The sequence below is a fragment of the Diaporthe batatas genome (genome assembly GCF_019321695.1).
Source record: "Diaporthe batatas strain CRI 302-4 chromosome Unknown Contig00003, whole genome shotgun sequence".
Classification (NCBI taxonomy): Eukaryota; Fungi; Ascomycota; class Sordariomycetes; order Diaporthales; family Diaporthaceae; genus Diaporthe; species Diaporthe batatas.
Genome location: NW_025408550.1, coordinates 3,970,158 through 3,995,711, shown reverse-complemented (window position 1 = coordinate 3,995,711; position 25,554 = coordinate 3,970,158). Strand labels below are relative to the sequence as shown.

Below are 25,554 nucleotides of genomic sequence, written 5' to 3'. Positions count from 1 at the left end.
AATGCTCTAGATTGAAACACTCCACTGCTTGATTGCCCTGGTCACGGCCCTGATTAAGCTTAAATTTAGGCCTGTGAAGAAGATGACTAAGTCCTCGCCTCATGCGCCTATGCGCGTTTAGAGGTAGTATGTCTGCAATATGGTTTGGGCCTGTAAATCCCGACTCGTCGAGTCATCTAGCTGTGCCGTACGATGATGTCGTGTGAAGTAACCTTGGAAGCACGGGATGAAATGTATTATTCGCTTATCATACGCGCTGATAAGGCAGGTTCCTATCAATTTGCTCTTTATCCAAATTAAACCCGGATTCTAGCTCCTGCGCCCCAACGCTTACAAGACGCGAGAACATGGAAAAGCCACAATCTTACCTCGGCCGAGGGGGCCCGGAGTGCAATCATCCGTGACTGAATCCATGAAAGCGTCTGTTTCCCAACGACCGACCAGGCTTGTGGGACATGTCTCGGCGAACCTGAGGAGGGATATGAAGACCTTGCTGTTGCTGATGCGAGCCCGGTGTCACGGCCCGCGATGGCCTTTTTCTTGGTCGCAGCTGCTGTCATCGAGATGGCTGTGGGGCCGTTGCTCACCAGGTACCCAAAATCAGCACCACATATGACAACACCGTAGACCGTGAGCAAACGGGGCGAAGGGCAACAATATCGCGCAATATATTATTCTCACGGACTAGATGGAACTGTCTTCCGCCTGAGGCTTGCATGGGCGGCAATTCCAAGGTTTTGCCCACGTGCCACCTCAGTGCCTTCAGCAGCCTCGATACTCAGCCTTTTACGGTTCTCAGAACTCTCTGCGAGATGATCGTGCTTCTCGAGGACGGGCCGAATAATACGGCCCACCCAATTCCGGCATGCTTGGCTGGCCATTCCACGATTTCCATCTAGCAATGATACGTACTTCTCGCATCTTGTTCGGGCTGTTGGAGCAGGCAGTCGGGCCCGGGCTTGACCCCCAGGCCTGATTAAAACTCGCCCTCTGGCAATCCGCTGATGGTTTCCCTGCCTCGAGTCACCCCTGCCCCGCCGTTTCTCAGCAGTTGTGTTTCGAAGCCTCGCAAAGAGTCCTCCTCTCATCATGGCAATCTCACCACAAAGCTCCCTTGCTGGTAACAGCAGCCTAGACTCTCTCGATGATGCAGAGAAGGGCATATATGACAGCTCGGCGGAATTGAGGGCGCCTCCCCCTTTCGTCTACATGGGCCAGAAGAGGGAACTTCACTTGGACACCCGCCTTTCCCCCACCTCCCCAGTCCACGAAGGCATCACGCCGCTGTCCAGTGTGCCGGAACTGTCTCTGTCCATGCCAATAACTGCAAAGGCCATCAACGCCAACGTACTTGAGACGACGGTCAAAAAGCCGGCACCACCAAAACCAAAGATCAGTCGATGGATACTTGCAGAACTTTGGTTCAACACATACCGGAGGTTCTTCACACTCATTGTTTTGCTCAACTTGACTGGAATTATCGTGGCAGCACTAGGACGCTTTCCTTACGCTGAGAATCACATGGGCGCCTTGGTACTGGGCAACCTCCTCTGCGCCATCCTGATGCGAAACGAACTATGGATACGTTTTCTATACACAATTTGCATATACGGCCTGCGGGGGGTATGTGGCTCTCCCTGTCGGTCACGGAACGGGCTGCTGACAAAAGATCAATCCACCAGTGGGCTCCAGTACGCATCAAGCTGGCGGCGACATCTGCTCTACAACACGTTGGAGGCATTCATTCAGGATGTGCTCTTTCTGGTGCTGGGTAAGTTAACTGCATCATTCAGTACTGAAGAGTTGCTAATTTGGCTCACAGCTGGCTAGTGTTTAAAATCGCGGACATTGTACGGTACCGTGCCGTTCAACATCCTGCCGTGATCGTCAGCGGCATCATCACGAATGTCCTTGTGATCGTTTCCGTCTTGAGTGCCTTTCCTTGGGTTCGCAAGTAGGTGGCTCCGAATTGTATCTGGGCTTCAACAACTAACACTTCGATTAGTACTTATCATAACGTGTTCGAGAAGCATCACCGATTTGTTGGATGGCTTGGACTCGCAGTACGCGCCCTAATCTCGCCTGTTACTAAGTGTAGCTAACCTGAGCCAGACTACCTGGATATTTGTAATCATGGGTAACACATATGATATCAAAGTTGGGCAGTGGAGACCCGATGCTCACTCCCTACTAAGTGCACAAGAGCTTTGGTTTGCTGTGTTTATGACGATATTGTACGTCTGTTCACACCTACTTTGTGATTAACCCTAATTCTGCTTAGTGTTATTATCCCTTGGGTCACTCTTCGAGAAGTACCCGTCGTGGTCGAGCTCCCATCCCCCAAAGTTGCAGTTCTTCGTTTTGAGCGTGGAATGCAGCAGGGTCTCTTGGGAAGGATTAGCCGCACTTCAATTATGGAGTACCACGCTTTTGGTATAATTAGCGAGGGCCGGAAGTCCAAACAACACTATATGATCTGCGGCGTTCAAGGCGACTTTACGAGAGAGCTCGTTGCCAACCCACCTAAGATAGTGTGGACCAGAGAGCTAAAGTTCGGTATGTTACTTGTGCTATATTTCTTCTTGCCTTTGACTGACATACTATAGCTGGCGTCGGGCATGCCTCAGCGATGTTCAAGAGAGGAATTCGGATCTGTACTGGAACCGGTATTGGAGCAGCACTGTCCACCTGTATCCAGAGCCCTAATTGGTTCCTCATCTGGATAGGTTCTGATCAGGAGAAAACATTCGGGCCTACCATTACCGGACTGATTCACAACAACATCGAACCGGAGAGAATGATCCTTTGGGACTCGAAGAAACGAGGAGGTCGACCAGACACCATGGAACTTCTCAAAGACACTTGGACGAGATTTGGCGCCGAGGTCATCTTTATAACATCAAACATGCAGGGCAATGATGAAATGATGCAAGGTTGCCGCGCAGCTGGAATGCACGCATTTGGCACTCTATGGGATTTCTGATAATACGGCATTGGCATTTTAGAACAAGTGTGTCATAGACAGCACGGTAGATCTTATATTCTAGAACATGATATAGCTTGAAGTCGCATGTCTTCGGACTTGCCTTTTCAATATCTAATATAGAATCCGAGCATTCCAGTTGATCCTCCATGGTCGTCTGCATGGCCGGTCGTCCTATGCTAGATCGCGAAACGACACAGACAGTACGGCAAGGAGGGCATCTTTGATCAGTTGTTGGTTGGATTTCGTGAGTATATACCGTAAGTTCCATATCTTAAGCCAGTCTAAGTATAGCTAGTATTTTCTTAAAGTCTTCTTATACACCTTAATTATATATATAATATATTTAATTTATAAACTTAAATATTATATATAATAATAAAGTATAATTACTTTATTTAAAAGTTTTATTTTTATTTTATAAATTAAAGTATAATTAATTAAATAATTATTTTTAAATAGCTTTTTAAGTTTATTAAATAAATATTTATTTAAATAAAATTAAAACTTTAATTAAAAGAATTAAAACTTTATTTTTATTTATTTTAATTAATTTATATTTAAACTATATAATAAATTTAATACTTTTATATAATAATATTTATTAATATTAAATTAAATAGTTTATAATTTATAATAATTTTAACTTTTAATAAATTAGTTTATAATAAAATTAATAATATTAATTTAAACTAATTAAATATAATTTAATATAATTTTATTAAACTTTATATATTATTTAATCTTTTAAATATATTAACTTAAAATTTTAATCTTTTAATTAAATAATTTATTATATAAATAATTAATAAAAATTATATTATTTAATATATTTAAAAACTTATTAAATATATTATTAATATTATTAATATTTATTTTAATAAAAGTAAAGTTAAATTAAAGTTAAAGTAGAGAACTTACTTTAAGTTTTATTTTTTTAAAGGTTAAATAATAGTAGTTTCTCTTTATTATAAGAGGGGAAATAGAGATAAAGTAACTATCCTCAATACGTTAATTCAGATTAAGACGGTGCTACCTTTTATGTAAGGGGAAAGGTTTGAAGGGATCGTAGGGGGAAGGTTTAGGTCTTAGAGGGTGTGGGCGAAGGGGCCATACTGGATGACTAAGCAGCAGGCAGCCAGTGGGGCCCCCAGTCACCCACGCACACACACTCACACTCTTAGAGAATTAGGATTATAAATAGTGGAGTGTCTTAAACTAAGGATGAACTTATAGAAATCATTTAGGGATCTCCATTAAGTCTCTAGGATAAATGTGTTCTCCTAGGCGAGCATGTGCTGGTTAGAAGGTGGCCTCTTTTTATGCTAGTGCTTCAAGGCAAGTACCTTCGAGGTGTCCGGGTTGAGCTTTTCCACCCTTTTGTGTTCGTCCACTGCATCCTGCTTCCTTTGGCGAAACGCCATTGAATGTCGTGTGACTGGTAGATTTGGGGCACTGGCAGTTAGGCTGTCGAGGGTATGCTGAGCTTGAACTGTAAGGTATAAAATACGCTTACTACCCCTAGTAAGGGGTTCATCATCCTCCGTGAGGACATAAGTGTAAAGTGGTTCCTCCAGGACATCTCGTGGTAATTCATCGAGTCCCTCCAGGTCATCTGGTGCAATACGGCTGAAACTTGCATACTGGTTTGCTGCCATCCATTGATAGATGACCTGTGCCAAAGTACTCAAACTGCACGCAGGCAGACATGGGTTTGTGGGATGTCGAATACACTGAAATGTCATGCCATCAGAAATCGTTCGAGGATGGCAGTCTGTATCCTCGCGGTCGGCATTCATGGCGTGAGTCTCGGCACAAATGTGCCACCAAAGTTGACACCATGGGTTGTGGCACCTGTGCGATGAGTCCATACCTTTCTTTAGGTATTTGTTACGGTGACGGAGGTAGCTCTTTCCTTTTCTCTTCATGTCAGTGGATTGTTGCACGACATGCTTGTCGATGGCTTCGGCTAGGGAAAGCTTGTCCAGATCTCCAATACCAGCATCGTATACTAGCATCGGGATTGGGACGAAGTCCCCTGCAAGGAGGCCATCTTTGATCAATTGTTGGTTTGATTTCGTGAGTATGTGTCGTAAGTTCCATGCCTTGAACCAGTCAGGGTCTGGCTGGTATTTCTTCAGGGTCTTCTTGTATGCCTTGATTAGATGTATGGTTGCATCTATGTCACTGGTAGTTGGATCAAGCCGGGGCCGCTTGATGTGTTGACTTGGTCGACTGTCGGCTGTGACCCTCTTTCGTTTCCGACAGATGGCTTGATTGGGTTCTTTGTCTGGCGTGCCCGAGAAACCCTTAAATGTATCTGCCTTAGTGGAAGTGGAGTTGATTGGAGTTGGGGTAGAGGACCTGTTTTGGGTCTTATTTTTCCGAAGGTTGAATGATGGTAGTTTCTCTCGGAGAATTGGGATCATGAATGGTGGAGTGCCTTGGATGTAGTAAGTACCTGGACTGGTCTGCGCACATCCCCACCAACGCACACGTATTTCTCACTAAAAACGTCGATTTTTACCCTAGCCTATTTAATTATATAAAATTATTATAAAAATAAAAATTAAATTAATAGTTAAAATTATTTTTTTTAAATTATATAAAAAAAATTATTTAAGTAATATTTATTATATTAATATAGAAATAAATTCTTTAATATTAATATTATTTATTTTAATTAATTTTTATACTATTTATTAATTATTTAATTAAAAACGAAAAATTATTTTTTTAAGTTAATTAAATTAATTATAATAATAGATTTAACTTTAAAATATTAATTAATATTATACTTTTATAAATATAAAAGTTTTTATCAATAGAGATTTATAGAATTATTTATTAAAGAATTAAAATAAATAAAGTAGAAAAGCGGAGGAATTTACTTTACTTTTATTAAATCTTAAATAATTAATTTTAAAGAGTTTCTATTAATAAGAACTTTTAAGATTTATATTAATATATTTTAAATAAATTTATTTATATAAAAATTATTAATATATATTAAATTTAAAATATATTATTTAATTTTTAAAAAAGTAAGAAATAAAGTATAAAAAGTATATTTTTAAAAATCTCTTTTATTTTAATTATTTTAATATACTTAGAATTTAATAAGAATTTTAATATTTAGAATATACTTTATTTAATTTTATAATATTTATTATAAATTTAATTTATATTTTTTATATTTTTATAGAATTAAATACGCTAGAGTAAAAATCGACATTTTTAGTGGGAAATGTGTGTGCGTTGGTGGGGATGTGCGTAGATCGGTCCAGGTACTTATAGGTAGCGCCGGCTACCGCCTTCTGGTGCGTGACTGCTTTCGATTGAAGCATCTTCATCCTGATCCTTGTACCAGCCCCGAGGGTTGGGATTGCTCAAGAAGCAAATGATATTAAATTTTTATTGAAAAACTGCGAGCTACAGTATAACATCAATTATGTCGAACAGAATCTCCTAATCATAGCATTATGTGAACCTCTCGAGGCTTCACATCCCCAGCCCTGCAGCTAGCCCATCAATGCTCATGCTCAAAGGCTCGTTGAATCCTGACGCCACGCGTCTATATCTGCTTCATTCCAGGCTATTCGTGCGGTCTGCCGGGGCAAATATTCAAAATGGCATCGCCCAATTCCATTTCCAAAAAGCCACTGCTGGTAAAAGTTTCCACATTAAGGGAGTGTTGTGGATGGGTATCATTATATTTATATGCCGTGAATCCTTTTTAAAATTCCTAACCATGCTTGATGTATTAATGAGTGTCGTTGAATTTCATCAATTCGTGATTTTCGTTGTTGTAAATGAGTGTCGTCGCACTGTGCCGTTAAATGAGTGTCGTTAAATCATATACGCTTGTCTCCAATGATAATATTGCGTCAAGACATTATTTCCTTAGGGAGTGGCTGAAGAATTTTCGAATGGAAAGAAATGCAATTAATTCCGGCGAGTCTGTGCCGGTCATGCTTAGACCAACAAGATGCAGGCCAGGATGGGGAAAACAAGCCCGCCTAGACCTGCCAGACTGCCACTTCGAAGCCTGACGGCGGCAGCCTGGACGGGACCCGACGTGCTTGTACCAGATGGCGTTGTATTTGTGCCACTAGTTTGTCCCGTACCTGTGGCTGTTGTCGTTGCTTCAGAGGTTGAAGCTGAAGGGCCTGAGCTGGCTGGAGCAGACCCTGTTGCCGAGGGTCCAGTGGTCGGCGACTGCCCCGAGCTTGCAGAAGTCTCAGACGAGCTCAGGGCTGACGAGGTACCTGTTACAGACGTTTGGGTTTCCGAGGTCGAAGTCTCAGATACGGAGCCTGAAGCAGATGACGACGTCGAGGCCGACTCTGAAGCCGAGGCCGACTCTGAAGCCGAGGCCGACTCTGAAGCCGAGGCCGACTCTGAAGCCGAGGATGAACTGGAGCCAGAGGAGCTACTAGACCTTGAGATGATGCTAGTAGATTGACTGGAGGCCTCGACTTGAGATGAAGTTCTGACAGATGTAGCCGACGTGACATCGGCAGCAGCAGATGAGGTGCTGGGTTCAGAGGGGTCGGATGCCTGACAGAAGTTGAGGTACTGGGCAAATGAGTTGGTTATGTACTGCCGGCCGGAGATTTTCGTCGTGTCCTCGTAAGTGTCGATGCATTTATTGCAGCCTTCAAGATAATTGTTGAAGGCAGAGCCGCTGTCACAAAGCGACGGAACCTTGCCTCTGGATTGAGCCTCTAGGTTGCAGTCGTTGCATACATCGAAGCAAACGGCTGGAATTGTCCCAGTCACAGTATCCCGCTTGGTAAGAGAGATCCCCTTTACATGCTTCTTGCTTGTGAACATGCGTTTGGGTTTCTCGAAGCTCGAACTCTTCGGTAAGATTGTTGCGGTTGTACTTATGGTGAGCTCTGAGATCGACGTCTGCGACGCCCAATTTCCGGTCGTGAAAGTCACCTCGTAGCCATCTATTTCCTTAACAATAAGCTCCTCAGAGAAGATGTCGTAGCTGAGGCCGAACGCTTCGGGATTGAGGTTGAAATAACCTTCCGTGACTGGGAAGTAGCTGGTGTTGCCTTCTTGCCAAGTTGTATTGAAGTAAGGCGTCACGGGCACGCAATACTCCGGTGGGCACTGGTAGTTGTTCGCGGGAAGATCAGACCAGATGTTACAACCGTCAGGCTTCGGTGGGTTGCAGTGGCGGCCAGGCGAGCAGCTCCACGTCAAATTTGAACTGGGGTCGAGCGCAGGTGCGTTCGTTGCAACAGGAGGGGGATTGCAGATACTGAGGCTTTGAACAATCGTAGAGGTTAAGGTGACAAGTTCTGGCGGTGATGTGACAGTCACTGGTGGAGCTGTGATTGTCTGCGTTTGCAGCACTGTCGACGCCGGAAGCGTTTCTGTGACAGTTGTGCCATCCTCTGTATAAGTGGTTGTTACGGGCGGAATCACAGAAGTAATGACCTGGGTTGTTGTCTCTCCTGGCTGCGTGATAGTACTTGGCGGGATAACAATAGTTTCCACCACAGTGCTTCCCGACAAAGTTGTGACGCTACCTGGCTCAGTACTCGTCAAGGTAATACCGGGCAACGTTGTGACAGAGCCAGGAAGTTGTTGGGTCACCGTGACAATTTCCCCTGGCTGTGTGGATACAGTCGTGGATGTGAGAGTCAACGTCGTCAGACTGCCGGAGATACTCGTCGTTGTAGTGTAGCTCTCTGTTAGGGTCGTAGGAACCCCTGGGAGAGTGCTAGTGACAGTGATTGCTGGTAGAATAGTCGTATCTGTGACCGTATCTGTGAGTGTATCTGTGAAACTCAAAGTCTCCCTGTCACGTGCCAAGTTAGTAAAGGGTATGCTACACATTGCTGATTTGCTTTGCGCCGGGCCGAGATGCAGGCCTCAGTAGTCAAGGGGACCAAAACGGCACAGCACTCGATGCTGCCGAATAAAACATTCTGTGCTAATACTTATATGGGATTGAAGTGGAGGAGGGTTGCAACTCACGTAACAGGGTAGGAGAACGAAGTTGTTAAGGTTGTCTCCCTAGTACTGAACTCGGTCGTATAGATCGTGGTACTGTCTGTGACTGTAATAGGATAGGTAATTGGCAAGATTTCAGTAGAGATGACAGTAGATGTTGTAGCTGTTGTATAGGTTGTAATCTATTTTAAAAATTATGATTAGTCGTTGTAGCCATGAGATAACGCACTGGAAGCTGTAGGCCCAAGGGCTACTTTATGCAGACACAACATCATGGAAATATCCCAAGCTCTACAGACCGCGCATAAAAACGACCCGAAAGCAATGGAGATCCTTAGGGCATTAGAATTTCAAAAGGGGGAGGGGGTCGCGTACAGATGTGCTAATAACGGTGGTCGGAACTGAGGTCGTCTCTGTCAATGTGAAAGGCACAGAGGTTACCAGAGTCGACGTCGCCGTCAGTATATCAGTTGTCCAGAATGTGCTGGTGATCGTGCGATCACTGGTTACGGTCACCGGGTAGCTCGTCGAGTACGTCGTCGTGATATATGAAGTAGTGGAGCTGTAATCGGTAACAGTGGTGGGCACGTAGGTTACCAGAGTCGACGTCGCCGTCAGAGTGACCGGTGTCGTGACCGTCAGTATATCAGTTGTCCAGAATGTGCTGGTGATCGTGCGATCACTGGTTACGGTCACCGGGTAGCTTGTCGAGTACGTCGTCGTGATATATGAAGTAGTGGAGCTGTAATCGGTAATAGTGGTGGGCACGTAGTCTGTGGCTGTTGTAGGCTCGTATTCTGTTGTGGTCGTGGGTTCATGCAATGTCTCAGTGATCTGGAAAGTATGTTTAGTTACTTTTTCACGACTTGCTATAGGGATATAACAATGAGGCCCATCCGCTCCATGCTCCACACGGCCGCACTAGAATTGGGGATTCTGGACCGAAGGCGTTGAAAACGGGCCCGTAGGTCTTAGTTCAGGAGAGAAATGTATCAGGGGTTACGAACCGTGTACGGGACAGAGCTGGTTGTGACGTATGTCGTGGTATCTATCACAGTGGACACATCGGTAATTGTAGTTGTCTCCCAATCCGTAGTAGTGAGTGTGTGGTCAACCGTCTTGGTTGTAGGCTGGATTTTGGTAGTCTTAATATCAAGTCAGCAATATATCACCACAAACTATTGAAAATTCCTCAAATGAAAATCCTGAGAACAGATCCAGGTCTTTGGTAGTCTGCCGATCCTTCCATCGCGCGTAACATTGAAGCGCGGCTTTAACCCAACTGGTTTTAAGAGAACGAACACACATGCGGAGCGACCGGGCCTAGGGGAGGGGGGCAGTGAACATAGAGCAGGATGCTGCATGCGGTACGTACCGTGTAAGTGGAGAGCCTAGTTGTTGTAGTTGTTTCGGTACAAGTGGTCACGGATGTCCGAGTTACGGTGCGCTCTTTGGTGGTGGTCGTTGTACGGTCACGAGTGATTGTCGTCGGAATAGTCGTCGGGACAGCCTATTGAGAAAGTAATTAGCATTACGGCTAGAAGCAGAGCGCTTCACTCATAGACCGCGCCTGGAAAGAAGCTTTCTCATGAAACGACTGCAGTTGAGGAGAGCAAGGTAGGCATCGGGCCGTGTGTCTGAGAATCTGGCTGTACCCGGCGATTCCACAGAACACTTCAAATATCAGACAGGTGTGCACATACCGTGGTCTTGGTTACTGTGGTCCACCGCGTTTCTACCGACCCACTGCAGCCGACCGGAGGTGCAGTTGGGTAGGAATCAGCGGTGCTGCTTGTGCGACCAGGACAATTTGTCACGACAGGTGGGCATGAAGTGATTGTCGTGTACGATGTCGTATAGACAGTGCTCGTGGGGTCAGCGAGTGCATAATATGTAGGCTCAGCGTAAGAGCAGACTGATACGGTGACATAGTAGGGGTAAGACTGGTTTTCTCTATTAGAATCAAGATCACATTAAGATAATGGTTTAGGATGTAAATAGTTCTTACCGAAACGAGTGTGGTCGTGGTCAACGCAGTGGTTCTATGTGAAGCATTAGCACGAGCAACGCTCTTCGACAAAGTAATGGTGATCCAAAAGTAAATAAAGGGAAAACATAGGATTGAGTATGTAGCGTCTAAGTGTTTTTAATACATACGTGTCGGTTTCCGTAGTTTTGGAGACTTCTGTGGTTGTATGATCCACAGTAGTCGCTATAGTCGTCGGTACAATCTGTTCCAGTGTCAGAAAATATCAGGTCAAGCGCACCACATCTCTTCACATCACTCCCTCCTTCCACATGTGCAGAGTCTGATAAATGCATGATAGGGTGAAATGTTGAGTGAAGTCGATCGATGAGCAGAGAGCCGAAGCGAAGAGACTTCCGTAGAATGAACTCCAGGGCACATCAAGTCCTCGCCTGGTTCGACCCCGGCGAGAAGATAATCCGGTTCCCAGACCAACCACTGGGGGCCATAAATACTAGAAAATCTCAAAACATACCGTTGTGACGGTCTTCCAGCTCGTAACCGTGTTTCCCACACATCCAATGGTAGTGACGCTCGGTGGCTCGTCGCTTGGTGCAGGAGCGCTTGGTGAAGGTTCGTAAGTCGGGGAGCCGCCTGTCGGATAACCGCTTCCAGGCGAGCTGCCTGGGCATCCAGTGACTGTTGGGGCGCAACTTGTGACGGTGTGGACTTCTGTGGTGTAGACGGTACTGGTCTGGTCATCAACGGCCAAGGCGTTGTAAGGCACAGGAGATGCGACAGAGCAGACATAGTTAGTCGTAGTGACGATGTATGACTAAGTTCTTGTGGTGAGCGTCTGCATTCTCAAAACCAGCACAGATAAATGGAGGCACTTACCGAAACCACCGTCGTTGTGGTCAATTCGGTTGCCCTAGTCTCATATTAGCACACGTTTCCGCGGAAAGCCACTCGCGGCACGATCGGGGATGTGTCCATGTCTCAATATTTGACAGGCTAAATCATGCCTTGGCCAATCTTGCGTCTCAGCAGTACTTACGTGACAGTTGCGTTCTGGTAGGCGGTTTCTGTCGTTTTCTCGGTCGTCTTATCCTCCTCCGTGCTAACAACTGTAGAGGTCTGCCATGAGGTCAGAGTATAGTTACTAGATTCTCCGGGTGCCGTGACGGTGGTCGTCCTCCACGAGGTGACGATAGAAGCGCTGGGATCACCATAGATTGGTCCACCAGCAGTTTCTGTCACCGTCTCGTACACAGTTGTAGGCTCGGCATAAGTCAACGTCTCCGTGATTGTCTTCCAACACCAATCGGCGCAAATGCTCGAGGTAGTGGCGTTTGGGTATGTGGCAACTGCAGCGAGGGCCCCCGATCCAAGCGCTGCAAAGACCCATGGCCCGTAGAAAGATACCATCTTTCAAGGTCGCGAGTGCGAGAACTGTCGTATCCGCTCACAGCGCAAACGAAGGTCTGGTAGGTCGGCGCAAAAACGAAAGAGTTGCAGAAAGACGAGTCTGCTGTCAAGCACGAAGACTTGTGAGGGATATGGGCAACGGCCTGGTCGGTGGAGAGAGAGGTACCTGCCGATCATATGTGGATCGGCCAGGGTATTGGAGGGCAAAGAGGGCTTGACCAGACGAGCCAGTCTCGAGTACCACCCCGGTGGAAGGGCCGACGGCAGAGTCGCAGGTCAACCGAGATTGCCTTGATCTTAGCTCGGCTCTGACGCCACTTGACAGGACGGATGGTCTTGGTTCAAGATGCTCCCCAGGACTTTCTCTTTAGTGAGCGTAAGTTGCTCTGACGGCACAACTCAAGGCTACACGCGAGGCGTGAGTAGTCCTGACGACGGCAATATGAACACGAACGATCTCCAGAACGCACTCGCGATGGGTATCCGGGGCAGAAAAGAGAAATGGCAGTTGCCGGGATCTAAAGAAACCAAAGGTACAACTGCCTGGCAACCTGCAAGTAGAACGAATGCATGCAAGACCGAGCTGCACGAATCGGGCTCCGCAGGGTGGAGGCCACTAGGCCTGGTTCGTAGAGCCAACAGCAGGACGAGGCCAGAATTCCGGATGTACCTCGTGGATGGGACCCTAACTCATAGACGATGACGGGATTCTATACCCTGTGCCACCGGAGGCCAAGACTCGAGACCGCTGAAGCTGACGACTGGCGTCGTCGAGAACCGTGTGCGCGGATTTGATCGGTCGGCAGAAATAGGCACGATAGCATAAGCTGATGGTGGGATGAACTTCAAGGCATTCCCGAATATCACTTGTACAAACGAGTGAGAACTCGGAAACGGTCCAACAAGGACATGAGCCTCACATCACCCGCCGTGAGGAGTAATACAGCATCGCGCAGCGGGCTGAACTACCAACAGTTCACGCTCGTGATTCTGACCGCGCACAAATCATTGGAAACAGAAGAACCCCTCCAGGTTACCCGGCCGACGTTGAAGACGTGTGTGCCGCCGAGTCCGCGAGCCTGGGATCCATTTGGTGGAGAAGTGTCCGAATTTTGCTCCTTCCCCCAGCTCTCTGGGTACCAACTGAGGGAGGTCGCAGCAAGGCTGCAATGGATGGGCCAGATGGGGTGGGAGCGGACGACTAGATCGACGGAGAGGCAGCTACCCCTGTCGACAGCTCAGGGACAGGGGCCAGGGGCCAGGGGCCAGGGGTCAGTGACCACGACGGCAATGATCAGGGATCAGGGAGCATGGCAAAGTCAGCAGGTGAAGAAGCCATTGGGACCAGGCTTCCACTCCGGGCCTGTCCAAGCCGCCGCCCAGAGGCTTTCCGTGGCCGAAGGTGTGGATAGATGGGCCGAAGAGCTGAGGTTAGCTCTCACCAGATCCATCGTGGACCATAATCACTGCTTCCCTCGCTTGGATGACTCGCTCATGGATGCAGAGGCTGGTTAACAAACACTGTCAGACTCAGCCGTCCACCAAGACGTGGTGGAAAATTGCGAGAATCATGCAGCCAACTGAAACTCTGGTCCATGACAGGTCTCGGCCGTTGGGACGTTGGTTTGCTGGTAGTGCGGTGGCAGATAGAACCAAGCTCGGCATCAAGGCAGAGTTGCGAGTCTATGATCCCACAACCCTACCAGAGATGAGGACAATGCTTCTACGCGCCTGATGCCGCTCTCCCTGCCACTGAGACATTGTGGGAAAGCTGGGGAAGCTGCAATGTTGATCCATGGCCGATTGAACCGGGCCTCGATCGATGACAGTCTCACGCAGACAAAGCGACCGAAATGCGGTCGTCAAAGTGCAAAGTGGAGGGCTTCCCGGTGCATTTGTGATACCAAACAGCCTCGCAAGGAGCCGAGTTGGGCAACCCCAAGGTCGTGTGGCACGGCAAGACATGGGATGGCTGGGCCGATCAACAATAGTCTCGCCTAGTGCTCACCGTCCAAGTACTGTGTACGGAGGAGCTGGGGTTGCACGACTGGGATGCCGGCTCCTACTTGCGAGTGGCCGGATTGGCCGCCTTGTCAGTCGCGGGGAATCTGCTCGTCTGCGTGGTGGCAACATCGTCGACGTGTGTAGATGCCTCTCCATGCGAGGTGTCGAAAAGCCGGAGTGTTACGGGACATAACGCAGAATTGATGAGCACGAGGTTGTCTCGGTCGCAGCAGTGGTGCGTGCCGCACTGGTCGTGTTCCCTTGCAGGGCCCGTCCCTCCATCGTGTCTGCGGGTGCTTCCCCTCCCGGCAGCCTGGGCATCTGGCAGTTCTGGTCTGGGGCTGTCCTGGACAGCGTGGACAGCGTGGACAGCGCGGACAGCGGGACTCGGTGGTGTCGTAAAATGCGACACGAGGGTGGGCTGGTGGGGTGGGTGGGATGAAAAGGTCAGGATATTGGGTGTCCAATATTGGATGCAGTTCTGCAGTTGGTGGTTGAAAGTGGACCGTTGGGAACTCGAGATCGGTTAGATCCAATCGATAAGAGAGCTTAGTGTGATCCCCCACTACCCAACCCAAGCCACCGTGCCACCGTGCCAGCCCACCAGCCCACCAGCCAGGCGGCCCAGCCCAGCTCAGCCCAATGGTCCCCACCTGCCCACCCTGTCACCCCACACCCTTGTAGGCTCGAGGGTTCGGACGGAAGGTCGGTAAGATCCACACTAACAATCCACACACTTAACGGCGGGAGCCAACGACCCCGTCCCGACTCGAGTGCGCTACTGTGGACTGGGTGTTGGTGTGAATGCTAAGCACTTAAGTACATAGATATCTGGGTACCTAGGTACCTAGGTGCCGAAGGACCACTTCGTATTGTAGCATGCAACAGCTCATCTGTGCGACCTGGCATCCTCGAATCAATTCCCTCGATCAGGCAGGCACAGGCACAGACACAACAGGCAGGCACACAGGCAGGCACACCCGACCAGCCGACCCGGCAGCCCGCAGCCCGCTTTTCTGGCAGGTGGGCCGCGACTTGCCTGCTTGCGAGGGATTCTGCGCTAATGCACAAGGCTGGGTGGGTTGCAGAGAACCGCGGTATTCTGGGCCCGGTTGTGTCTGTCTTCGCAACGTAGCAGCGCTGCAGCAGCAGGCTCATCGTTCTCAATGTCTCCGCTGGTCACGCCACTCGGTCTGTTTTTCGTTCCCTCCCTCACCTGGCAGTCTTGGACCGCGTGCCTGGCGCGGTGAGGCTGCTGTTGCGAGAACGAGGCAGCAGGCTTGGAACGGTCTTCATGGGATCGACTTCCTGTCGCTGACTGATCATGATTCATAACCCCCTCGGTCTATGATGCCTCCCCCATACGAGTCAGCTTACAACATGTTCAGGCTCAGCCTGCCGGACTGTGGCTTACGTCGGTACACAGAATGGCGCCCATCCAGTTGATCCTGCGGGCGGGCCTCGGGCCATTCCAAGCATGCTTCCAAAGATCTAGAAGCAACCTTGCAGCCTTCCAAATGTAGCTTGTGGCTGTCCACCTTGAGGCTTTGTTGTCGTCACGGTTGCCATGGTTGCGTGTGCTGTGTGCGGCCGGAGCAGAGACTTGCTGGCGGCCACAGACCAGTTGAGACCCCGCCTGCGCCAGCAAATACCCGAGCCCTGCGACATTTTGTTGCTCTACCACAGCCTCGCCGGATGGTACTTTTGTGTACGCAGGTTGTGAGGAGAAAACCAACGGTTCCAATCCAGCATCAACACCCATAATCACAGGGCGATATCGTCAAGCGTGTTGCTCTTGCACGGAATAGAGAGGATGAGAGGCTTCACCGGGTTCACCGCAGGGATCATCTGCACACGGGTGGGCCGGGTGAAGAAGGGTATGTCCCTGCACCGCTCTTCAGCCGCAGAACCCTTCCGTCACGTCGACATATTCGCTCTAGTGCTGTGTTCTACTGCGGCGCAGCTCCAACCGAAGGACTACGCACAACACACCCAATCAGCAAGACATGTCTTTCTCGCATGCAGGATGCGGTACCCCCATCGCCTGACCACCACTTGCCCCCCCTCAAGGCTAATTGATCCGCCTTCGCCACCCGTGGGCGAGGGTGGAGGCTCCGACCATGGGCACCCTTCCGCTTACGGGCCATTCTAGGAAGCGCGCATGGTGCACCCGAGGAGGGGCACCATGCCTGGTTCTGCCTGGTTCCAAGGTCTCCTACTGCTGAGATGCTGTTTGGGTAGGATGTGTGTCAGTGAAGCAGCCCGCGCTGCAGTTCTATCTTCTCTTCAAGTGACGGTCTGGTCACGAACCCTGCGAGACAACTTAGACACTTGCCAGCACAGCTCGCAGAATTATACCCTGGTCTGGTCAACATATCGCACCCGCCCTCTTGACCTATGAATCTTGACTCCATCTAGAGAATCGGCATCTGACTGTCTCCCCTCGGTCTTGTTCGCGAACCCGACTAATTTGGAGTAATTTGGTAAGCCGTGTCCCGCCTTTTTGCTTGCATCATTCCACTGTTCTGGTTCTGAGTTTTGAATCTATCTCGAGACAAAGACTGGATCCGGGTCTCGTCCAAATGCGGTTTCTCATCAGTTCCATCCTGTCCGTCTGTGGCGGCATGCCCTGTCTCTCTTTGTGTATCTAACGTCAACAACAGCACTTGGCGGCTCCCAATTCCGCATTCCAGTAGCCCACGAGGCAACGGGTTCGTCTTTGTTCACCTCTGAGGACGTCGTCAAACCAGTGATCCCCACAGAAAAGCGTCTGTCCTGCGATTATGTGTACCTAGGAGCGTCCCTCAAGCAAACATTACGTCTCCCTGTCCCTGTTGCTCGGAGATCCGTGTAGAAGTCTGAACCTCGACTCGTCCACTCTCTCTTTCTCTTTGGCCGCCCAGCATAACCGGTCCGATGGCGCGGTCACTTTCGATAGCCGCGGGACTTGTGTCCGCAGCGGTGGCCCAACAGTCCGGATGGCAGAGCAATCAGGTTAATGCGACCATGTGCATGTGGCAACAACCAAGAGGTTTGTGCAGCTATCACTTTCGGGGAGCTTTGAACTGACAGTTGCAGCTGCTCTTCTAAAGGATACCGTCTACATCGACGGTGGATATCTTACCTGGATTCCGGGCATGTCTGATGGGTCTTACGGCGCGGGAACGCGAGATGGTAGGTCGGCGAGTGGTCATTTCTCGTACTTTCATTTGTCCTAACGGTATAAAACAGATAACCCTCTGGGAATTGTCTATACTTTGAACTTCACTAGGGCTTTCAACATGAGTCAAAACATCAGTGAAGTCTTCGGCCAGAATCCCAAGGTAGTGGGTGCTGCGAGCAATCTCGCCCCTAACTATCTTGATGGGGCACTACTCGCGAATGATCACCAGTACTTCATGTACGGAGGATTGCTGAGGCAGACTGACAAGTGGCGCGACCCGGACGCGGACGAGGTCATGGAGTATCAGCAGTCTAGCTATGGCGTTGAGAAGCAGGTCATACCAGGTTACGTCAACACCGATTTACCTGAGGGACTGACCAGATATCTCGCTTTCGGTGGTGCTGCCAGCGCCCCATCTGAGAACAAGGCATTCTACTTCTCCGGGCTTCGTGCCCCCGAGTGGGGTCCTATATACACGCCCAGCTTTAACGACTCGCTTACCGCCATCAACGTCTCCAATACCTTGATCACTCTCGACATGGGGACCCAGAATGAGGAGCAATGGAGCAATGTGACCTTGCCCGACAGCATCCCGGGCCGGGCGAACCCAGAGCTCGTCTGGGTTCCAGTCGGCGCCCAAGGGATCTTGGTTGCCCTGGGCGGCGTGGTCGATCCCGATTTTGTTAACTCTGCCCACATATCAAACAATGTTACCGGCAGTGTGAGTAGAATCCACCCGCATACATGACATCCTAAGGCATATTAAGAAAAGTCACAGGAGAACGTAAGCCCTTCGTTCATGTCTAATATCAACATATACGATATCGCGAGCCGGGAGTGGTACACACAGCCAACGAATGGCGGGCCGTCGCAGCTCGCAAGAGGCTGTGCTGTCATGCAGCCAGCTCAAGATTACTCGAGCTTCAACATCTACTACTACGGTGGCTATGACGGGCTTCATCATACCGACGCGTCAGACTTCAAGGACGACGTTTGGATTCTGTCACTGCCCTCCTTCATGTGGATGAAGGTCGCCTCTGGACGGGCTGGCTACGGTCGCGCAGGCCACAAGTGCTTCATGCCGTACCCAAATCAGATGATGGTCATTGGAGGCTATCCGGCGCAACCTGGCGCGTCGTCTAGTTGCCTCAACGGCGGTATCATCCAGTTGTTCAATTTGAGCTCGTCCAAGTGGGTCGACAGGTATGACCCGAGCCTCTGGTCCGACTACCAAGTTCCGGAAATGATATATGCGATGATCGGCGGCAACGAGAAAGGCGGCGCAACCGAGATGGCCCCTGGGCCCACGGGCTGGGCAACTTCGGGACTGGCAAGCATCTTTGAAATGTCATATCCTACCTCTAAGCTCACAACATACTACCCGTACGCCCCAGCTGCCACGAGCGGGTCAAGTCTGCCTACCTCCAGCGCTGAATCGGGCGGTGGCGTCCCCGGCTTCCTCCCCCCACTGCTTGGTGTCATCCTGGGCCTGATCTTACTCACATCCGTCGGCCTCGGCTTTTTATTCTGGCGGCGTCGCAAGTACCTGAAGAGGAACGGTGGCATGACCGAGATGACTGATGAGAATGGCCACCGTATCATGTCCTGGATTCGCGGTCAGCCCACAGATACAAAGGCACCAACGGTCACTACCAGCGACGACATGCCGCAGAGCCCAGACCCAGAGCGCGCTGCATTATACGCCCCCCCTCATCCGCACCAGCAGTATCTGCAGAATCAGTTCATACATCATGAGATGGGTGACACTCAAGTCTCCGAGCTGATGGGTATGCTGCTCCTGTATTTAAATCTCAACTTGCGCCAGACCATTCAGTACTAATAATTATTTTTGTAGACACCTCGCCCCGTGCAGAACTCTCAGACACGGCACTCACTCCAGCGGACATCATCAGCAAACACACGCACTTTGGCTCCACTGGCGGCAGCAGCAGCCCGTTGGGGAACCCGTCGTTCGCATACTCTTCCATAGCCGCGACAGACCACGCGAGCATGGTAAGCAGCAACTCCGCTGCAGGAGCAGCTATGCATGCGGGGCCCTCCTCGAGGAACCCTCCCCCAACACAACGCTTCATTCCCGAGCATCAGGTGCGCCCGGACTCACCTGCACTGCCAGCCTCCTCCCCATACGACGATGACCGGACCCCAACCGCCGGGAAGCCGCTCCCAGCCCAGTCCTCTAGCGACGCAGCGCCAGGGGACCAGGAGTCTCCGCGGGGTGAGTCGGGGGTATCGGCGTTTAGCGAGCGCGACCGGTCCCACCTGAGGAACATCAGCGACCCCGCGACGGTGAGCACGATGGACGGGACGCTCGTTGGCTCGCCGCGCCTGGGGCCGCAGCAGACCACGCGCATAGCAAGCCCGCCGATTATGGAGGAGGGCTCGCTCAACCCCTTGCGCAGCAACGCAGCAACGGGGACGGCCACGGCCACAATAAGCCCACCCACGGCCGGCGAGACCGATGCAGAGGACTATGTCAGCGCGAGAGGCAGCAGCGGGCCAGTGAGCCCGCTGAACCCCCCTCCCGGGCCCTCGGTCCCGCGGTCCACCAACAGCCCGGCCCCGAGTAGGAAGAGTATTTTCCGGGAGGAGTCTATGGAGGACATGGGAGGCTCTAAATGAGGGGAGGAGCACAGCGGGCGACTAGTGCGGTGTGAGATGATGAATGAATAGATGCAAGGAGTTCACATGGGTCAAGTCTGTGTTTTTCTTTTCCTAGGCTATCATTTGATGTATATAGTAAACTGGTGAGCCTCCACTGTCGGTATGGCTGCACTGTTGACCAAAGAGGAGCCATCAGAGTGGCACATCGAGAGACGCAGCGTCTGCTGGGGCTTCCTCTCTCCCCGTGTGCCGCGCTTGGAGGATTTCTTGTTGAGAACAAAAAGCGACCTCCGGATGAATTAATAATACCATCTTTAAAACACTCTGCCTGTTTATGTTCTCTATCCAGCATTGACCTTCGCTGTTATTCGACTAGCGGTCATCTTGTGATAGCAATAGTCAATATCACTTTTTTTTTGCCGGGGGGGGGGGGCGGCTTTGAGCGTAATCTCTACATCGCTCGCACCACAAACACCACGTAGGCATGGTACTTCTAGGACACTGTGCTGCTATCCACGTGAGGCCCAGCGCAGTAAGCTACAGAATATAAAATGGATGCACTTACAACCTCTGAGCCGTGGATTTTGGTACTTGAGACTCAGCTAGGATTTCCAACCAGCGCTACGAATATGATCAGCATCACCATGTCTCGCCACCACGCTCTCTCACCGAGTTTTTAGTGCCACGTCTCCAGGAACAAATAACCTTGACCTTGAGCACAGATATCTCCTGCACTCGCTGAGAGTAGTCTCGTGTATTTTCGACAAGCAGGAAATTAAATCATCAATGTGGCAAGGCGGGACCTTTACCCGCCAGGCAGGCAGGCGGTTTGTCTTTTGCCGAGACGTAATGGTACGCGACCTTTTTGAGCAAGTCAAAATGTTGCGTGTAACTGTGCACTTTTCTTGTCTGCCCTAGACGGTCCAAGCTGTGAGGTAACATGATTTAAAAGGTCCACCCGCGTTTCGATGCCATCTACTTGTCGACCTCGGCACATTTAATCTTGCGGACCTCTACCCAAAACACCCAAGACAGAGCAGATTGGCTCAGACCATCCGTCTACCGGATTGAACCGTGCGAATATTTCTTAATTACGGAATTAAACTGCCTTTACAACTCAAGGTGTAGCGCTCTAGGGACTTACTCCGTCTGTCTAACCTGCGAGCTGTCCTCACACAGCGCAGACTGCCTTGTCAGCAAGTCTAGGTCTCCAGCCGAACCCGGCTCGCCGGCCTCGACCCCCAAAGGTGACCTCGTAGATAGACACTCCCGCTCCCTGGGTGTCTTCTTCTAAATCCTCCTAACGCCTAGCCAATGCAAATGTGTGGGCGACCCTTTCCGCTCTTCCCGTCTAGCCATCTAACGTCATCTCAAAATGCAACCGTGATCGAATCATCCCTAGACGGACAGGCCTTGAGACTTCCTCCTCCTGTTGTAGTCCCTTGTCTCTTCCAGCTCTTTGGTGATGTACTGGTTGAACTCATCCGGGTTGTCGAGATACAAGTGGTGGCCGGCCTTCCGTACCACAATCACCCTTGCACTCCCATTCTCGTCCCGCCTCTCCTGCTCCGTGCCTTCCATCAGTGCTTTCTCGACGCGTGCCTTGATCTTCTCCTCGGCAGCAAAACCGCCAGCCACATCCATCCAGTCACCGTCCCCGTACATCAGGACGATAGGGAAGCCGGTTTCGCGCTTGGCTGGCTGGCCGTCGGAGGCGGGTTTGAGGACCTGACGGCCAACCTCGTCGATGCGGTTGATGAGTGGGTTCCGCGCGTATGCACCAGGCGCGAGGATGTACGTCAGAGCAAATTCACCGCTGCCCTTCTGCCGGAACAAATTGTACGAGTAGTCGTGGAGGGTGGTGGCCTCCTCGGGGGGGAGATGGTTGAAACGGCGCGATGTCCAGCCGGACACGAAGCGAGGGCCAAGCGGGCCACCCATACGGACGATACTGAATGGCGAGACGGCGTTGGTATCCCACAACCACACCAGCCAACCAGGGAGTTGTCTCCTTGGAGGCCTGGGGGCCTGCTTGGTCTTGACATTGGTCTCCTGCTGAACGATGCTTTCCTGGCTCTGGGTAAACTCTTGGGCTAGCGTTGAGTCCTGCGGTTCGGGCAGCTCGGAGCTTGTCGCGTTGGGGTCTTCTGGGACGCCGACGGGGGATGCCAGTATCAGCTTGTTCAGGTGACCAGGATATTTGAGCGCGTAAGCCGTGGCCAGGTAGCCCCCGAGCGAGTGTCCCAGGAGCGTGAACTTGTCGATCTTCCGGATCTTGCGCCACTCCTCGAGCGCATCGACAAAGAAGTTCTCAGCCTCTTGGATCTTCTCCGCTGGGTCCTTGGCCTTGATCCGGAAAGCCGGTCGCGAGGAGTTCCCCATGCCGAGCATGTCTAGAGCATACAGGCGCCACCCCTTGACTCGTGTGAGGGGCTCGAAGTTCTTGTAGAAGAAACCCAGGCCGGCGCCGTAGCCGTGCAGCATGACAAGAGTCTCGTCTGGCGACTCGTCGAGGCGTTCGACCGAGTACTCATTCAACGCCCTGTTCTTCCCGGACAGGGCGACCATGGTGGACCGCCACACCCGCGGGCCGTAGGGGTCGTGTTTGGAGATGGCGCCTTCGGGGTTGGAGGAGTCGGAGACGGCCTCCCTGAGGAAGGGGACATATTTCAAGACATTGCGCTCGGATGCGGCGGGCGAGAGGTTTGTCCACTGGATTTGGGCATGACAGTTAGGATCCGTTGCTACGACGTGGTGGGCGTCGACCGCAGATGGCCGGAGGGAGGGGGGGAAGGACAGATGAAAGAACACAAGCAGCTTACCCATTGGTAGGCGGCCTCCTTGTAACCCAGGGGGAAATATGTCGACATTCGCTGCAGACCACGCTGTTCTTGCTGGTTCCCAGACTTTGAGCGAGACCTTGAGGAGCCCCTAGAGGAGGGTGGAGTTTCGGAACCAGAGGTGGCAGGAGATGTAGAGGTGGGGGCGAGGTCGGGTTGTGCGAAGTGTTGAGGTTGTTGAGGGAGCACTGCGGCGGTAGACATTGTTGCCGGGACTAACAGGGCGACAGGGGTAAGAGGCGGTGGTGCTGTTACTGCAGTCGCCGGGAGCCTGGCTGTTAGTCTGGGTCTGAATATGGGAACAGCAACGGGAAGAGGAACTCTGGAGATCAACATGTCTCCCCCTCCCCCTTCTGCCTCCCCGGGAGAAGTGGCGAAACACCTTCTTATGAAGACCACGGTCGAGGCATTGCAGGCCTTTGCATGGCGTCAGCCAACCTGTTCCCTTGGACTCAGCCGCCGCGCCGCATCATCCATTGATTGTCCTTTGTCCTGCACCTTGGACGGACTTAAGGAGCAACACGGGGCCTGAGGCACTGTCGAAAGCCTGCGGGAATGGCAAGAACGCCCCGGCGTGTTTGCGAGTCCGAAGACAGCCTGCAGCCCCGAGCCAATGGCCTTCATTGCGTGCATCCTCTGTGGCGTGCACTTGCTGGGCCGGCCTTCAGAATCCTCCCGTACTCCGACCCCCATGAGACATCAGCCCGGGCTCTTGTCCCCGCTAACTCCGCGTCGGCGATGACGCAGTTGACCCCTGGCGGGACCAAGCCCACCGTGGGCCTAGCCCCTGGCCCCTACCCCCTTAGCCTCTCAGCGAGGAGGCCTGGCAGGCCTGGCCCACCCGACAGGCCGAACGAAGCTCGGTTCCATCCGCCGTTGAGCTGGGGCCATGCCACACACACGGTAACCACAACACCACAGCTCCAGCCCGTTCTCGGTGCACAGCTGAGCACACATGCGAATGTTTGGGCCGCGCGAGAGACCACCAATCCCTACCGCGTGCCTGCAGCTAGCTGGCTGTCCAGGCCTGACCGCCGCGCACCGCACCGCCTCGCCCCGTTCCCCTTGCGACACCTCGCTGCCGTCGCCTCATCCCACCGCGTCCGCACTCGATCCCCAGAGCCATGCCTGACGACCTCGACTCGATAGTCAAGGGCACCGCCGCCCCGCCCGCCGAGAAGGCTGCCGAGAAGGTCGCCAGCACCTCCGGCGTCACCCCTCCCAGCGGCAAGCCCGGCGACCCCCTCAGCCATGCGCCCTCCTCTCCCTCCATGATCTACCTCAACCTCCTCATCCTCGAGGCCTCCCTGCGCGCACAGTACCTCGAGCTGCGCGCACGCAGGCGGCACCACACCTTCTTCCTCTCCATCCTCAGCGTCTGGGTCGTCGGCTTCGGCTATGCCCTGTTCTTCGCCCCGAGGGAGGACGGCAGAGGCGTTGGTGGCTCGGTCTACTGGGGAGTCGAGATGATCGAGAAACTGTGCTTCATGGGCGGCGTCATAACTGCAGCCCTCGTCTGGGCCACGGGCATATGGGAGCGCGGCGTGAGGTGGCCCAGGAGGTGGTTTGCCATCACCAACCGCGGCATCAGGGCTTTCAACCTCAAGCTGGTGCTGGTCAAGAGGTCCTGGTACGCCGAGGCCTTGTCCACGCTGGGCTGGTTCCTAACCTACGGCTTGTTCTCCCACACCGCGGGATCCTCCTACCAGTTCGTCGACCCCGCCATACTCCGCGAGGTGGACAAGGAGCTGGACCTCGCAGGGAAGGGACACCCGGCCCTGCCCTCCGTCAGCAGTGACGAGGAGAAAGCTGGGCGCGAGGAGGACCTCGCCCCCGGGGGAGATTACGTCAAGCTGCTGCTGCTGGCCAAGCCTTTCTCGCCCACCTTCCGCGAGAATTGGGAACTGTACAGGACCGAATACTGGGACCGGGAGAACGAGAGAAGGGCGCTGTTCCGCACCAAGCTCCAGGAGAGAGACCGCCGCCTGCGCAAGGAGCAGTTTGGCTGGTTGTGGTGGGCACCGTGGTCGAAGCCGGCGCCGACCGTCGAGAAGCCCCATCACGCACACCCCGACAAGGCACACCACCGAAGGCTCTCGGTGGTTGAAAAGGAAGGCAAGCGGTCTCGCAGTGGAAGCGTCCGGCGAGGTAGTATCTCTGGCCACTCCAGCCGGAGCCCGACACCGACACTGGAGGTCAAGGAGGGAAATGCCAGCAGGAGGTCCTCAGACGCCTCGCAGAAGAGGAAGAAAGCCCTGTCTTCCTCTGGTTCCAAGTCTGGCAAGCGGCCCGGGGTGGAATCGCGATCTGTCACGCCGGAATTCTTGTCACCACTGGCTCGAGAGAGCAGTGTCAGTGGTTTGACGCCAACAGCGTCAGGTACCGCAAGTGACAGACGAGCCAAGTCTGCCTCAGATCCGGCCTAGGTTGTAGGCGGCTCAGACTGTACTGATAGCAGTGTGTGCAGACGCACAATCATCATTGTAGACTACTGTTAGACTAGACCCAAATGCTTTACCGGTGGCGACATGAACATCCATCGATGCAATCTGGCAGTTCAAGTCCAGTCCTCGCT

At 51.7% G+C, this 25,554-nt stretch overlaps 5 protein-coding genes across 5 annotated transcripts; 3 read left to right on the top strand and 2 right to left on the bottom strand.

The window, feature by feature from the left end:
• Nucleotides 1-1,089: 1,089 nt before the first annotated feature.
• Nucleotides 1,090-1,837, top strand: KVR01_003851 (uncharacterized protein; the record flags this gene model as incomplete). Its single annotated transcript, XM_044783033.1, has 2 exons — nt 1,090-1,623; nt 1,823-1,837. 2 exons carry the CDS (start codon nt 1,090-1,092, stop codon nt 1,835-1,837), a joined length of 549 nt encoding a protein of 182 aa, XP_044648866.1.
• A 4,535-nt stretch (nt 1,838-6,372) lies between these two features.
• On the bottom strand, nt 6,373-12,350 carry KVR01_003536 (uncharacterized protein; the record flags this gene model as incomplete). The annotated part of the gene is made up of 11 exons (XM_044782917.1): nt 6,373-8,801; nt 8,981-9,138; nt 9,332-9,440; nt 9,971-10,101; nt 10,332-10,466; nt 10,660-10,899; nt 10,965-10,998; nt 11,114-11,187; nt 11,458-11,757; nt 11,820-11,853; nt 11,980-12,350. 11 exons carry the CDS (start codon nt 12,348-12,350, stop codon nt 6,959-6,961), a joined length of 3,429 nt encoding a protein of 1,142 aa, XP_044648551.1. The 3' UTR covers nt 6,373-6,958.
• A 2,860-nt stretch (nt 12,351-15,210) lies between these two features.
• On the top strand, nt 15,211-20,455 carry KVR01_003271 (uncharacterized protein). Its single transcript, XM_044789210.1, has 7 exons — nt 15,211-16,837; nt 16,909-16,962; nt 17,018-17,385; nt 17,433-17,528; nt 17,586-18,238; nt 18,296-19,304; nt 19,373-20,455. Exons 3-7 carry the CDS (start codon nt 17,271-17,273, stop codon nt 20,155-20,157), a joined length of 2,658 nt encoding a protein of 885 aa, XP_044648286.1. The 5' UTR covers nt 15,211-16,837; nt 16,909-16,962; nt 17,018-17,270; the 3' UTR covers nt 20,158-20,455.
• Nucleotides 20,456-20,760: 305 nt separating this feature from the next.
• Nucleotides 20,761-23,724, bottom strand: KVR01_003495 (uncharacterized protein). Its single transcript, XM_044787064.1, has 2 exons — nt 22,962-23,724; nt 20,761-22,851 (listed from the first exon to the last, which is right to left on the bottom strand). Exons 1-2 carry the CDS (start codon nt 23,313-23,315, stop codon nt 21,538-21,540), a joined length of 1,668 nt encoding a protein of 555 aa, XP_044648510.1. The 5' UTR covers nt 23,316-23,724; the 3' UTR covers nt 20,761-21,537.
• Nucleotides 23,725-23,745: 21 nt separating this feature from the next.
• KVR01_003532 (Nem1-Spo7 phosphatase regulatory subunit SPO7) lies at nt 23,746-25,527 on the top strand. The gene has a single exon (XM_044784275.1). It carries the CDS (start codon nt 24,104-24,106, stop codon nt 25,403-25,405), a length of 1,302 nt encoding a protein of 433 aa, XP_044648547.1. The 5' UTR covers nt 23,746-24,103; the 3' UTR covers nt 25,406-25,527.
• Nucleotides 25,528-25,554: the final 27 nt, after the last annotated feature.

What these genes read in the sequence shown, in the direction of transcription:
- KVR01_003271 (XM_044789210.1), top strand. Translation starts at nt 17,271, where the DNA reads ATGGCGCGGTCACTTTCGATAGCCGCGGGACTTGTGTCCGCAGCGGTG. An exon ending in CAAACAATGTTACCGGCAGT is followed by an intron (nt 18,239 to 18,295) that starts GTGAGTAGAATC and finishes GAAAAGTCACAG; the next exon opens with GAGAACGTAAGCCCTTCGTT. An exon ending in TCAAGTCTCCGAGCTGATGG is followed by an intron (nt 19,305 to 19,372) that starts GTATGCTGCTCC and finishes TTATTTTTGTAG; the next exon opens with ACACCTCGCCCCGTGCAGAA.
- KVR01_003495 (XM_044787064.1), bottom strand. Translation starts at nt 23,315, where the DNA reads ATGTTGATCTCCAGAGTTCCTCTTCCCGTTGCTGTTCCCATATTCAGA. An exon ending in AGGAGGCCGCCTACCAATGG is followed by an intron (nt 22,852 to 22,961) that starts GTAAGCTGCTTG and finishes GCCCAAATCCAG; the next exon opens with TGGACAAACCTCTCGCCCGC.
- KVR01_003532 (XM_044784275.1), top strand. Translation starts at nt 24,104, where the DNA reads ATGCCTGACGACCTCGACTCGATAGTCAAGGGCACCGCCGCCCCGCCC.